Source organism: Opisthocomus hoazin, chromosome 16 (assembly GCF_030867145.1).
Source record: "Opisthocomus hoazin isolate bOpiHoa1 chromosome 16, bOpiHoa1.hap1, whole genome shotgun sequence".
Classification (NCBI taxonomy): domain Eukaryota; kingdom Metazoa; phylum Chordata; class Aves; order Opisthocomiformes; family Opisthocomidae; genus Opisthocomus; species Opisthocomus hoazin.
This window is the reverse complement of record NC_134429.1, coordinates 15518019-15530879: the sequence shown is the minus strand read 5'-3', so window position 1 is coordinate 15530879 and position 12861 is coordinate 15518019. Positions and strand designations below refer to the sequence as shown.

Below are 12861 nucleotides of genomic sequence, written 5' to 3'. Positions count from 1 at the left end.
GTCGTTTCGGGGTGGTGCAGATGGGGGGTTGGTGCCTTGCAAAGCACTGGAACCCCGCGAAGCATCGGGCTGGGGAGGACAACAGCAATGCCGGGGTGGGGTGGGGGTTAAAGCTGCTGGTAGACCCCAAGCCCCACCATGTGCATCCCATCACCGCGTCCCTCCCGCAGCCCTAATTTTCCCCTCCCCGGGGCAGCTGGAGCCCCGGCCAGAGGAGCTGAGCTCCAGCTGCCCCTCGCTTGCCCCGGCAATGATTTACCAACCCCCCGCCCCCACCCCATGGACCTTGGAGCCTGGCTGTGCTGTGGCTCCTCTCCACCAAAAATGTTCTCTCTGGGTTCCTGGCTGCCGGCGTTGCCGGGGCTGGCGTGGGGCTGGGCGCTGCTGGATGCGCTCCTGCGAGGTGAGGGTCCCCGGGGCGGCGTGGGGACGGCTCGGGGACAGCCCCGGGGGACGCTGGTGACCCGCTGCTGCCTTTTCCCCGCAGGGTTGGTGGGTGCCTGCGCCGTCTCGGTGCTCTGCAGCCTCCTGAAGGTTTATCTCTACGTCCAGTGCCTGAAGTAAGCGCCGGCTCTTCTGTTCCCTGGGGGGATTTGTTTTTTGGGGAGCCCCTTTTGGGATCCGCTGTGGGAGGGGGCGGCTCTCAGCACCCATGGGTGCTGCGGTGGCCTGAGCAGGGCAGGGGCTGCACCCTCCTCGCCCTGCTGCGAAGCACCAGGGAGGGCTCTGAGGCTGTCACCCCATTTTGGGGTGGCGAGGGAGGTAGGGGACGTCCCGCCCGGCTCAGCGTCCCCCTCCGCTGTCCCCAGCGACCCGGAGAGGCAGGCGGAGAAGGAGGCGATGCGGGCGCAGCGGCGGGCGCTGGAGCCGCTGCACGTGGCGGTGCTGGCGGGCGTGCTGGCGCTGGTGGGCTCCCGCGTGGCCGCGCTGGTGGTGCTGGAGTTCTCCCTGCGCGCCGTCTCCACCGTCCTCTCCCTCGGCAAGGTGAGACGGGACGGGGGAAACCGAGGCACGAGGGAGCCGCGAAACCCCCAGTCCCTTGCAGATTGGCGCGGGGCTCGCTTTGCAGCCGTGCGTGCCTCGCAGGTTGGCAACAGCTCTGGGGGCCGCAGGGGCTGCGGCACAGAGGAGGCCACGCGTCCCCTTGCTGCTTCGCATCGCCCGTGGGGAGGGCAGGGGGATGGTGGCCGTCCCCTCGCTGCGTTGAAGCGGCTGTGAGGAGGATGGGGGTGGCTGCAGGGAAAAAAACACACGTGGCTTTGCAAGCATGCAGCCCCTCGCCGCGTGCAGCACCCGTGGGGAGGATGAGGGCTGTGGCATGCCCGAAATCATGCATCGCCCCGCTGCTTGCGGCACCCGTGGGGCATCCAGGAGCCACGGCGCGGAGGGGGCTGTGAAGCTTCTTGCTGCTTTGCAGCCGCCGCAGGGTGGATGAGGGTGGCTGGCACGGAGAAGACCTCGCGTCGCTTTGCGTGCATGCGTCCGCTTCGCAACTCTGCGTTCCCTTGCTGCTTGCAGCACCCGGGGGGGGGGTACAGGGAGGCTGTGGCATGGAGGAAGCCACGCAGGGCTCCGCAGCCGTGCATCCCCTCGCCGCTTTGTGAGCCCCGCAGGGGCTGACGGTGCCGTCCGGCTCTCGCAGGGCGCCCACAGCAGCCAGCTCTACCTGCTGTGCCAGTACTCGCTGGGCTGCGGGGTGTCCTGCGGCCTCAGCTTCTTGCTGGAAGGGGCTCCCCACAGCACCTGCAACCTGGCGCTGGCGGTGGGGCTGGCGGGGCTGCTGGCCGCCTACGCCCAGCGCCTGGCTCGTCACGTCTGCACCCTCTACGAGCTGCACAGCCGGGCGCGTTACTGCGGCGTCTGCATCCTCCTCCTCGCCGCCGGCCATGGAATCCCTCGCCTGCTCCGGAACGCTTTGGCCATCACCTTCGCCGTGGCTGATCTGGCCGCCGTGGCACTCATCAACCGGGATTTCCTCTCCACGGCGGAGGCCGTCCGCTTCTGGACGCCGCTCACCATCTGCTACACGCTGCTGGTCATCTACATGCAAGGTGAGAAGGGGACCCACGCCCCAGTTATGGGGGTTTTTTGGGGTGGGGGGGGTATGTCCCAGTATGGGGCATCCTGGGGCTGTGTAGGGGGTATATGGTGTGTCCTGGGGGTACATGGGGCATGCTGGGGCTGTATAGGGGGTATATGGGGCATGCTGGGGCTGTATAGGGGGTATATGGTGTGTCCTGGGGGTACATGGGGCATGCTGGGGCTGTATAAGGGGGTATATGGGGCATGCTGGGGCTGTATAAGGGGGTATATGGGGCGTCCTGGGGCTGTATAAGGGGTTATATGGGACATCCTGGGGCTGTATAGGGGGTATATGGGGCATCCTGGGGTATATGGGGCATGCTGGTGTTGTATAGGGGGTATATGGGGTGTCCTGGGGGTATATGGGGTATTCCAGGGCCGTATAGGTGGTATACGGAGTATCCTGGGGTTGTATAGGGCGTATATGGGGCATCCTGGGGTATATGGGACAGTATGGGGCATGCTGGTGTTGTATAGGGGGTATATGGTGTGTCCTGGTGGTATATGGGACATCCTGGGGCTGTATAGGGGGTATATGGGGTGTCCTGGGGGTATATGGGGTGTCCTGGGGGTACATGGGACATCCTGGGGCTGTATAGGGGGTATATGGGGCGTCCTGGGGGTATATGGGGTGTCCTGGTGGTATATGGGACATCCTGGGGCTGTATAGGGGGTATATGGGACGTCCTGGGGGTACATGGGACGTCCTGGGGGTATATGGGACATCCTGGGGCTGTATAGGGGGTATATGGGGCGTCCTGGGGGTATATGGGGTGTCCTGGTGGTATATGGGACATCCTGGGGCTGTATAGGGGGTATATGGGGTGTCCTGGGGGTATATGGGACGTCCTGGGGGTATATGGGACATCCTGGGGCTGTATAGGGGGTATATGGGGTGTCCTGGGGGTATATGGGGTATCCTGGGGGTATATGGGACATCCTGGGGCTGTATAGGGGGTATATGGGGCGTCCTGGGGGTACATGCAAAGCCACCCTGCGGCGTCCCCCAGTCGTGGGGCTGAGGAGGGGACAGGACCCCCTCCCCCACGGCGGCCATCCCGACACCGCGTCCTCGCAGAGGAGCCGCGGCAGAGCGCCGGCGGCCGGCCGGTTTACCAGACGGTGCTGGTACGGATGGGCGGCCTCTTCATCCTCCTCCTCACCGTCGGGCGTTGGACAGACGTCCTCCACGTCCTCGTCTCGCTGCTGGGAGAGCTGTGGTGCCTGCTCCGCGCCGGCGCCATGTTGGCGGCATGTCAACGGCAGGTGAGATGGGGTCACCTCCCCGCCGCGACGCCGGGGTGAGGGGCTGGCGGCAGCCCCGAGGTCACGGTGAGGGGCCTTTCTGCTTCTCTCCTTCCATGTCCCGTAGGATTTCACCCAGCAGTCTCGGCTGGACGGGCAGTTGGGATCGGAGGACGCTTCCTGATAAGCAACGGGGTGTAACCGGGCATCAGAAACTCAGGGTGGCTTCGCCCACCTCCCCAAATCCTCTCCGTCGCGGATCCCCCATGGGGACGAAGGAAAAAGGGCTCCCGGAAGGTGCTCGACCCCATCCCACGGGGTGGAGGAGGGTGAGGGACCACTCACCCGGCCCCTGGTTTTTGGGGGGACCCTGTGACACTGCGGCGATGCCGGGGTTTGGCTCCGTGGTCCCGCTGGGGATGCGGGATGCTGATGGATGTCCCCATCCTCGGCGGCTGCAGGGCCGTGCTGTCGCAGTGCGAGGGCCTCCGGGGGCTCCTAAGTCTCAGAAAATAAAGTTTTTTCCAGCAGAATCGGTGGGCAGAGCCAGCTGGGGTCCCGGCGTGGCGGAGAGGGGCTCGGGAACAGCCACAGTGCAGCTTTTTGGAGGAGGTGGGCGGTGTGGTTCCTCCCTGGGAAGGGAAACTGAGGCAGGGAGGGGGTGACCCTCTGGCTGAGAGGTGTCTCTGTGCCTCAGTTTCCCCACGTGGCTGCAGCCGGCCGTGCTGTGCCACGGGGCACCAGGCCCTGCGCAGCTGGGGTGCAGGATTTGGAGAGGGAGGGAGGGAGGCCCCACCAGCGGCTGCTTCCCTGGGCAAGACCCCCCTGGCCCTGAGGAGGGGAGCGGGAGAGGGGCTGGGGCAGTGTGGGCACACAGGGGGTCACCTGGGGCTGTGGAGGGGCATATGGGACATCCTGGAGATATATCGGGCTGTATGGGGGGCCGGAGGGGAACCTGGGGCTGTGTAGGGGTATGTGGAGCATCCTGGGGGTGTATGCGGCTGTGTGGGGGCACAGGGGTCATCCTGGGTCTGTATAGGGGGTCCGGAGGGGAACCTGGGGCTGTATAGGGATATATGGGGCATCCTGGGGGTATAAGGGGCTGTGGGGGGGCACAGGGGGTCACCTGGGGCTGTATAGGTGTCTGTGGGGCATCCTGAGGGTATATGGGGCTGTATGGGGGGCCAGGGGGTCACCTGGGGCTGTATAGGCGTATATGGGGCTGTATGGAGGCACAGGGGTCATCCTAGGGTTGTATAGCAGTATATGGGGCATACTGGGGGTATATGGGGCTGTATGGGGGGCTAGAGGGGAACCTGGGGCTGTATAGGGGTATATGGGGCATCCTGGGGTTATATGGGGCTGTATGGGGGCACAGGGGGTCACCCGGGGCTCTATAGGTATATATAGGGCTGTATGGAGGCACAGGCGTCATCCTGGGGCTGTATAGGGTTGTATGGGGCATCCTGGTTGTATATGGGGCTGTATGGGGGGGCCAGAGGGGAACCTGGGACTGTGTGGGGGCACAGGGGTCATCCTGGGGGTATATGGGGCTGTGTGGGGGCACAGGGGTCATCCTGGGGCTGTATAGGCTTGTATGGGGGGCTGGAGGGGAACCTGGGGCTGTGTAGGGGTATATGGGGCATCCTGGAGGTATATTGGGGCGGGGGGCAGAGGTGAACCTGGGGCTGTATAGGGATATATGGGGCATTCTGGGGGTATAAGGGGCTGTATGGGGGTACAGGGGGTCACCTGGGGCTGTATAGGCATATATGGGGCTGTATGGGGCACAAGGGTCATGCTGGGGCTGTATAGGGGTATATGGGGCATACTGGGGGTATATGGGGCTGTATGGGGGGCCAGGGGGGAACCTGGGGCTGTGTAGGGGTATATGGGGCATCCTGGGGGTGTATGGGGCTGTGTGGGGTACAGGGGGTCACCTGGGGCTGTATAGGCATATATGGGGCTGTATGGGGCACAGGGGTCATCCTGGGGTTGTATACAGGTATATGGGGCATCCTGGGGGTACATGGGACTGTGTGGGGGCACAGGGGTCATCCTGGGGGTGTACAGAGCTGTGTGGACTATGCTGGGGGTGTGGGGGGCTGTGTGGGGGGCTACCTGGGGCTGTGTAGGGGCACATAGGCACCACGGGGGTGTATGGGGGGCTACGTGGGGCACCCTGGGAGTGTTGGGGTCATCCAGGGCTGTACGGGGCACCCCGAGGGTGCCTGGGGCAATCGGGTGGGGGGGTGTCCATGGGGGTGGGGGGCATGGGTCGTCCCTGAGGACACAGAGGCACCCTTGGGCCCCACGGAGCACCCCCGGGGTGCGTGGGGCACCCCAAGGACATCTCGTCACCCCCAAGCCGGGGCCGTGGGGCAGGCTGGGGGGAGGAGGAAAGGAGGAGGAGGAGGAGGAGGAGGAAGGGGCGGTGATGCCGGGCGGCTCTGCCCCCCCCCGCTGCCCCCGCCGTGCCGGGCAGGGAGCGCCCGCGGAGCGCACAGAGGGACCCGCACCGGCTCCCCAGGTAGGGGACAGGGGACACCCCCGGGGAGGGGACACCCCCAGGTAGGGGACACCCCGGGTATGGGGTTGGAGACGCCCCCCAAGGTGGGCTAGGGGACCCCCCCCAGGTAATGGGGTGAGCTGTCCTGGGACGGGACAAGGGGACGGGGGGGACCCCCCCCGGGTAGGGGGCTGGGGACACCCCCAGGCAGGGGGGGACACGGTGGGGCCACCGCCACGTAGGGGACAGGGCACCCCCAGGTAGGGGACAGGGGGCTGCGGGGCTACCGGGTGGGAGACGGGGGATTGGGGGGGGAGGGGGCTGCAAGGCCACCCCCCAGGGAAAGGGACAAGGGGACAGGGGGGCCACTCAGGGAAGGGACGAGGGGACCCCAAGGGCTGTGTCCCCCCCGCCCCGTCCCTTCTCCCGTGGGCGTCCTCACCGCACTCTCCAAGAGGTCCCCAGGGCTGGGGACAGGGTTGGGGGACAGTTGCAGGAGGGCCACGTCCCATCCCAAATTTGGGGGGTGCGGGAGGGTGCCCCATAAGTGGCCCCATCCCCGTCGGTCCCACCTGGGCTCCCACCCCGGGAGATTGTGGGGCGATGCTTGCAGGAAACCGGGGGGGCCCTTCCCAGCGTGGCCCTGGCCACCCCGAAACAGGATGGAGCTATGGGGGAGGGGGGGGACACCCCATAAAAAAAAGGAGGGGGATGAACCCCGTTAATGCACCCCTCGAGCCTCGACCACCCCGACGGCCCCGGCTGGGGAGGGGGAAACTGGGGGTGCCGCCGTGGGGCCACGGGGATCCCGTCAGCCCCGGCACAAAGAGGAATGCGACGGCGAGCACATGGTTCCCATTAGCCCAGCAGATTTTTTTTTTTTTTTCTTTTCTTCTCTTTCGGGTTGTTTTTTTATGATTATTACTTTTTTTTTTTTTTTTTTTTCCTCTTTCCCCCCCTATTTTTCTGCAGGTCGGCCAGGGAGGCGGAAAAGCAGCGGCTCCTGCGGGTGAGGATTTGAGCGGCTGGGCGAAGGCTGGCAACGCCGGAGCCCGTTTGGGGTTTTGCCGGCGGGGAGGGAGGGAAGGAGGCAGCGAGCGAAGCCGCTCGGTGTTTCTGCCTTTTTTTTTAATCCCTTCCCCTGCTTGAGTCAGAGGCTGAAGTCACCGGTGAGCCCATCCCGAAGCTTTTCCCCTGCCACGCGGGGACCGGCTGCCCCCCGAAAGGATGCGCTGACGCCTGCGAGCGGGATTTTCGGGGAGCAGAGCCGCCCTGCGCCAGGGCATGAGACCGGGCAACTCGTCACACGGGTATTTTTCAAGCCGCCGATTCCTCTCGGGGATGAATCCTCCTTCACCGTCGCGGCACCCCTGGCTAAAGCCTCGGGGTTCCCGCCCCCCAAACCATCCCGTTTGGGAAGGGGAAGCTTCGCCCCGGCTGCTTTTCCCGTTGGGAAGCTGAATAAACAGCCCTTTTCCTTCCCGAGCGGGGTTTATCGGGGTCGGGCGCATCCTGCCTGCGCTGCTCGGGGGCCGTTTCGGTGACGGGGACGCGGCGATTCGCGGCGGTGTGCCTCAGTTTCCCCAGCTGGAAAAATAAAGGGGGGGATGCCCTGAGCTGGGAGCGATTATTGGGGAAATGGGGGTAAGCGGGGAGGGGATGGGGAGCCAGGGGACCTGGAAACACCCAAAAAAGGGGTTTGCCAAAGCAGATCCTACTGCAACCCCATTTTTAAGAGAAAAGGTGGGGTTTTCTTGCTGCCTGCAGGGAGTTTAATCCCAGGTGGGGACAATAAGGAGGTTAAAATGTTTACAAAAGGGTGGGGTTTGGCTCCAGAGGCATGAAAATGGGTGATTTTGGATGCTGCTTTGCTGGGACCCTTTACCTTCTGTCCTCCCAGGCATGACAGCGTTTATTGCCGTGACGTGGGACAGGAACGCTTGTTCCTTCTGCCGTTCCGGGAGGGCGAGGAGGGAGGCGGGTTGAGGCCGAAGGGCGGCGCGGCTGCAGGAGCTGCTGGTGTGCCCGCGGGGTTTTGCTCCTTTTTATCTTCTTATCCCTAAAATGGAACCCAGGTCCGGCCCTTCTGCAGCTGCGACGATGCTGCCGGGGAAAGCGGAGAAGAGGATCTCTTCGTCCGTCTTCATCACCCTGGTGCCACCGCGGAGGGAGACAGCCACCAAGGAGACGACCCAAGGGGAGACGCGGCCGGATGGTGCCGAGGTCCCGGGCACCCATCGCCCCCGAACCCCACCGCTGCGGCCCCTGACATTGCCCAATGGAGGTGAGGGGTGTCCGCGGGGGGCTGCGAGGATGATGATGGTGCTGAGGATGCTGCGGAGATGTTTTGCTAAAGGACGCGCGTGCAGGCAGGAGGGGATGTGGGTGTTTTGGAGGGGTTATTCCCCAAATCCCTGCACCCATCCTGGGATGGATCCGGCTGCCGGGGAAGGGCTGTGTTTGCTCTCTGTCACCGGGCGCTTATCGGTGCTGTTTGTCCCCTCCGGCCGGGACGGCGTTTGCTTTTGGGGCAGGTCGGCGAGCGCTGCTGCAAAGCTGTCAGGGGATTATTGCAATGGGGTGTTATTGGACATTATTGCCCCCCCAAACCCACCATGTCTGGCTTTCGCCGCAGAAAGCCGCCCAGTGGCCCCCGTGCTTTCATCCCCGCCAGTCCTCGTCCTCTCCGAAGCGCCCCAGCCCTTGTCTGTGGAGGCACTGGGTCCAGCACTGCAGCAACTGGACCTGGCAGCACCCACCACGCTTGAGGTGAGGATGATGGGGTGCAGCCGGCCCAGTGCCTCAGTTTCCCCACCTGCAAGAGCGCGAATGTAACGTGCTTTGGCCTTCCCCCGCTCACCAGGCCCCTTCCGCCTCCCCTGCCCAGCTGAGGCCGCCCAAATTTTGCCAGGAGCAAGCGGGCAAGCCACAGTGGCAGGATGCGAACGGGTACCCGGAGAGGGACGGCTCCAGAGGTAAGGGGGGACCAGCCGCGCAGTGTGGGTTCATCCCCGGTTGGGGAAACTGAGGCACGCAGCACCGCAGCCCTCTCCCTTCTTCCCGCAGACATCTGTGCCTTCTGCCACAAAGCGGTGGGGCCGCGGGAGGCGACGGTGGAGGCGATGCGGAAGCAGTACCACGCTGCCTGCTTCACCTGCCGGACGTGCCACCGGCTCCTGGCCGGGCAGCGCTACTACCAAAAAGACGGACGCCCCACGTGCGACGCCTGCTACCAGGTACCCGTCCTCCCTCGGGACGGCCAGCGCCCGCGGCGGGTGGTGGGAGATGCAGTCCCTCGGGGTGGGAGCTGGCATGTTCCCCCCCAAACCCCAGGCCACGCTGGAGAAATGCGCCAAGTGCCGGGGGCTGATTGCGGAGCGCATCGTGCGTGCCCTGGGTAAAGGCTACCACCCCGGCTGCTTCTCCTGCGCCGGCTGCGGCCGGGCCATCGGCGCCGAGAGCTTCGCCGTGGACGAGAGGGGCGAGGTGTACTGCGTGGCCGACTTCTACAGGTTGGGGAGCACAGAAACAGGGGAGCATCCCCCTCATTGGGAGGGGGTTAGCTCATCCCCAACACCCCCACGGGGCTCACGCCACCCTGCTTTGCTCCCGTCAGGAAATACGCCACAGTTTGCAGCGCCTGCGAGCGCCCCATCGTCCCCCGCGATGACAAGGACACCTACAAGATTGAGTGCCTGGGACGCAGTTTCCACGAGAGCTGCTACCGCTGCGAGGTACGGCCCCGACCGGCCCCCAGAAGCCGAGGGGTTTGGCACTGAGCCTTTCCAGCGCACGCCCGTGGGACTCAAAGCAGCCGGGGTTATTTTTTAGCCAGCAGTTCATCTTGCAAGCGACAGGGAGGGGGAAGACTTCTTCTCCCCCTCTGCTCTGCCCTGGAGAGGCCCCAGTTGGAGTGCTGTGTCCAGTTCTGGGCTCCCCAGTTCAAGAAAGATGAGGAGCTACTGGAGAGAGTCCAGCGCAGGGCTACGAGGATGAGGAAGGGACTGGAGCATCTCTCCTACGAGGAGAGGCTGAGGGAGCTGGGCTTGTTCAGCCTGGAGAAGAGAAGGCTGCCAGGGGACCTTAGAAATGCCTCTAAATATCTGCAGGGTGGGGGTCAGGACGACGGGGCCAGACTCTTTCCAGTGGTGCCCAGCGACAGGACAAGGGGCAAGGGGCACAAACTGAAGCAGAGGAAGCTCCAGCTGAACCCGAGGAAGAACTTCTTCCCTCTGAGGGTGACGGAGCCCTGGCCCAGGCTGCCCAGGGAGGCTGTGGAGTCTCCTTCTCTTGGAGATGTTCCAGCCCCGCCTGGCCGCGGTGCTGTGCAGCCTGCTCTGGGTGACCCTGCTTGGGCAGGGGGTTGGGCTGCGTGACCCACAGAGGGCCCTGCCAACCCCGACCAGTCTGTGATTCTGAAAAGGACGATGTGTTCAGCCAGGACAGCTTCAGCTTCCCATACTTTTGATGTAGTTTGTTGCTTTTCCCGAGCACTGGTGGGTTTTGCAGGCAAGATGGGGATGCAATGTGGCACGGTGACCCCTAAAACATGGCCTCCCTTTCCCCTCTTGCCTCCAGAGCTGCGGGACGCCTCTGTCGCCAGAGCCGAACGAGAACGGGTGCTACCCCCTGGACAACCACCTCCTCTGCAAGTCCTGCCACGTCCGCTGGCGAAATGAGTCGTCCTGCTAAAACCCCGGGGCTCGACCTCCGTCTTCCAGCGCCGGACACCGAAAAGGGGGTGCACCCACCAGGATGCACCCCGCAGCTGGTCCCAGCTGCCCGCCGCACCCCCAAATAGCGGCAGGACTGGTGGTTTTGTCACCGAAAGGTACCCGGGACCCCGAGCCACTGGGCTGGCCAGACAGAGAAGCGCAGATGTAGTGTCCCGGCACGGCTCCGCGCTTGTTACGAACACAAAAAGCCCTGGCAGAGCAGCGGTGGCGGAGGAGCTGAGGTTTCCTTCACTTATTTCTTTTTTTAAACTCCTTTTCCGAGGCCGCTTTGGTTTCCTTGGGTGTTTTTTCTTTCTTCTCAAGCTTCCTTAGGGTTTCACTTAAACATTTCTCTCTGCGGTGACGCAGAGAGCAGGCACTGATTTAGTTACTCGCAGTTAAATAAAACCCCGAGTTTAAAAACCCTCGTTTCTTTCATCTGCCCTGCATTCCAAACCCATAAAATGCAAGTTTAAAAGTATGAAAAAAGCGCCACTTCTTAGATTTTATAGGCGTGGCAAGAGTCGGGTTGCTCAGGGTGATAACGCGGCTCATATTGGGGTGCAGCGATTTGGCAGATGGCTGTTGTCGCCCGGGGGAGAGCGGAGGGTCACTTTTGGGGCCAGATTCAGGGTTTTGCACCATGGTGTTGATGAAAGGGTGTTTGGTGTTTTTTTTTTTTGCTGGCAGCCTGCGCTGTCTGGGCTCTGTCTCAGCCCGGTGCCGGAGCCGGCAGAGGGCAGCCGGAGCACAAATTCCTCCATCAGACAGAAAAACTCCAGCTCAACGCTGTCTCCTATATCCCACAACGCTGGGATGCTGGGAAAGACCAACAGCCCCGTTTTTGCCTGTTATCCAAGATAATACTGCTCCACCGTCGGAAGCTTTTTGACCTTCTCTTGGTCCAAGCTCCAAACCAGCAGAAATTAGACCATTTCTCTGCGTACCCAACATCTGTGCAACCGATGTCACCGGCGCTTAGCGGTTTTGTTTGCGAGGGCGTTGCAAACCAGCCGGAGAAAGAGAGGTTTTCTTTTTAACCAAAAGCGCTTAAAAAGCCACAAATGGAGAGCAGAAAATAGCACGAGCATCTGAGATGATGCTTAATGGTTTCCTGATGAAAAAAGGGAGCTGCTAAAAAAAACCAGCAGCCAAACCAGCAGCCATAAGTTTCTGGGTCACGTATAATGTCTCTTCAGCGTGCTGTGTTTATGAATGAAAGGGTTAACGTATGGTTATTTATGAATGAAAGGGTTAACATATGGTTAATGTATGCACCGGAGTCCGCTGGGCTGGTTGATTAATCACACCGACCCCGCAACTATTTCCTGCAACTCTTCCCGTCTACAAAGCCTATTACTCAACGTTCGTTAATGTGCGTCTACAGCCCATCAATCAGGTCATAACTTGCTATAAACTTATTTATAAATAGGATGTTAATGTGAAGTTGCGGTCTGTCCCAGTCACGTAAGTGGGTGGCTTTGGGTCCAGCTGGGCACCAACCAGGCACCAAAATGATGTTAAAAATTTATAAAGACGTGGGCAGACTTGGTGGTGGCCAAAGGGAGTGGGGAAGCCCCAGAGAGCAAAGGTTTGCCTGTTTTTTGGCAATACGGCTATTTTTGCAAGCAAGGTTTTCGGGGAGGATGGAAACGCTGATGCTGAGCAGCGTTTCGGATGCGTTATTGCATTGCACGCTGGCTTAAACCCTGTGCGCAGCACCCTTGGGTGCTCAGCAAGCTACGGTACCCCTCCGCAGAGCTAATGGTGGTGGGTAGCGGTCTGGTATTTCCCCCACAGAGCAAGCCAGGCTGGGCTCTTAGCACCGGGACCGTGGCGATTTTTGGCCGGAGGCAGGCGGGGGAAAGATTTTTATCGACACGAAGGACAAGGCACAGCTGGAGAGTTTGGCGGTGCGGCGAAGGGACGCGGAGGCGGTCAGAGTTGGCATTTTCCAGGAGCAGAAGGTGACAAGGGACAGGGACGGACAGACATGGAGGTAAGATGCTACAAGACTGATTTAAGCCATTTTCTTCTTGGATAAGGGGAGAAACATTATGAGCCAAGGCATGAGGAACATCGCTATGCCTGAAAAGCACGGCCCCGCGTTTTCCCCCAGGAGGATCTCGAGGAATTTCCAGCGCCGGCCGAGCTGCGTAGAGATTTCACAGGGGCAAGGCTGCAGGAACTGGGTCCCGTCCTGCTGCCGAGCAAGCCCACGTTGGCTGCGACGGCTCAGCCCATCCTTGGGCTCCTCGCCCCAGGTCTGCTAGCAAAAATAAACCAGATGCAAATCGTGCATGGAGCAAT

The 12861-nt window shown here is 62.1% G+C and overlaps 2 protein-coding genes across 7 annotated transcripts; both read left to right on the top strand.

Annotated features, from left to right (window-relative positions):
- Positions 1–53: 53 nt before the first annotated feature.
- TMEM82 (transmembrane protein 82) lies at positions 54–4143 on the top strand. Of its 4 annotated transcripts, none has more exons than XR_012765705.1 (7): positions 54–403; positions 488–560; positions 810–984; positions 1643–2051; positions 3161–3348; positions 3455–3656; positions 3856–4143. XR_012765705.1 is itself a non-coding variant. In XM_075437518.1 (6 exons), the coding sequence occupies exons 1-6, from the start codon at positions 139–141 to the stop codon at positions 3509–3511; spliced, it is 1167 nt and encodes a 388-aa protein (XP_075293633.1). In that variant the 5' UTR covers positions 54–138; the 3' UTR covers positions 3512–3836. The 4 variants fall into 4 exon arrangements, 1 of the variants encoding a protein (XP_075293633.1); XR_012765706.1 differs by having other exon boundaries at positions 3846–4143; XR_012765704.1 differs by having other exon boundaries at positions 3859–4142.
- Positions 4144–5616: 1473 nt separating this feature from the next.
- Positions 5617–10974, top strand: FBLIM1 (filamin binding LIM protein 1). 3 transcript variants are annotated; one of them, XM_075437586.1, is made up of 10 exons: positions 5617–5857; positions 6809–6845; positions 6991–7146; positions 7912–8120; positions 8472–8605; positions 8748–8811; positions 8903–9072; positions 9170–9348; positions 9453–9570; positions 10415–10974. In XM_075437586.1, exons 3-10 carry the CDS (start codon positions 7121–7123, stop codon positions 10526–10528), a joined length of 1014 nt encoding a protein of 337 aa, XP_075293701.1. In that variant the 5' UTR covers positions 5617–5857; positions 6809–6845; positions 6991–7120; the 3' UTR covers positions 10529–10974. The 3 variants fall into 3 exon arrangements, with proteins under 3 accessions (XP_075293701.1, XP_075293700.1, XP_075293699.1); XM_075437585.1 differs by having other exon boundaries at positions 8724–8811; XM_075437584.1 differs by having other exon boundaries at positions 8700–8811.
- Positions 10975–12861: the final 1887 nt, after the last annotated feature.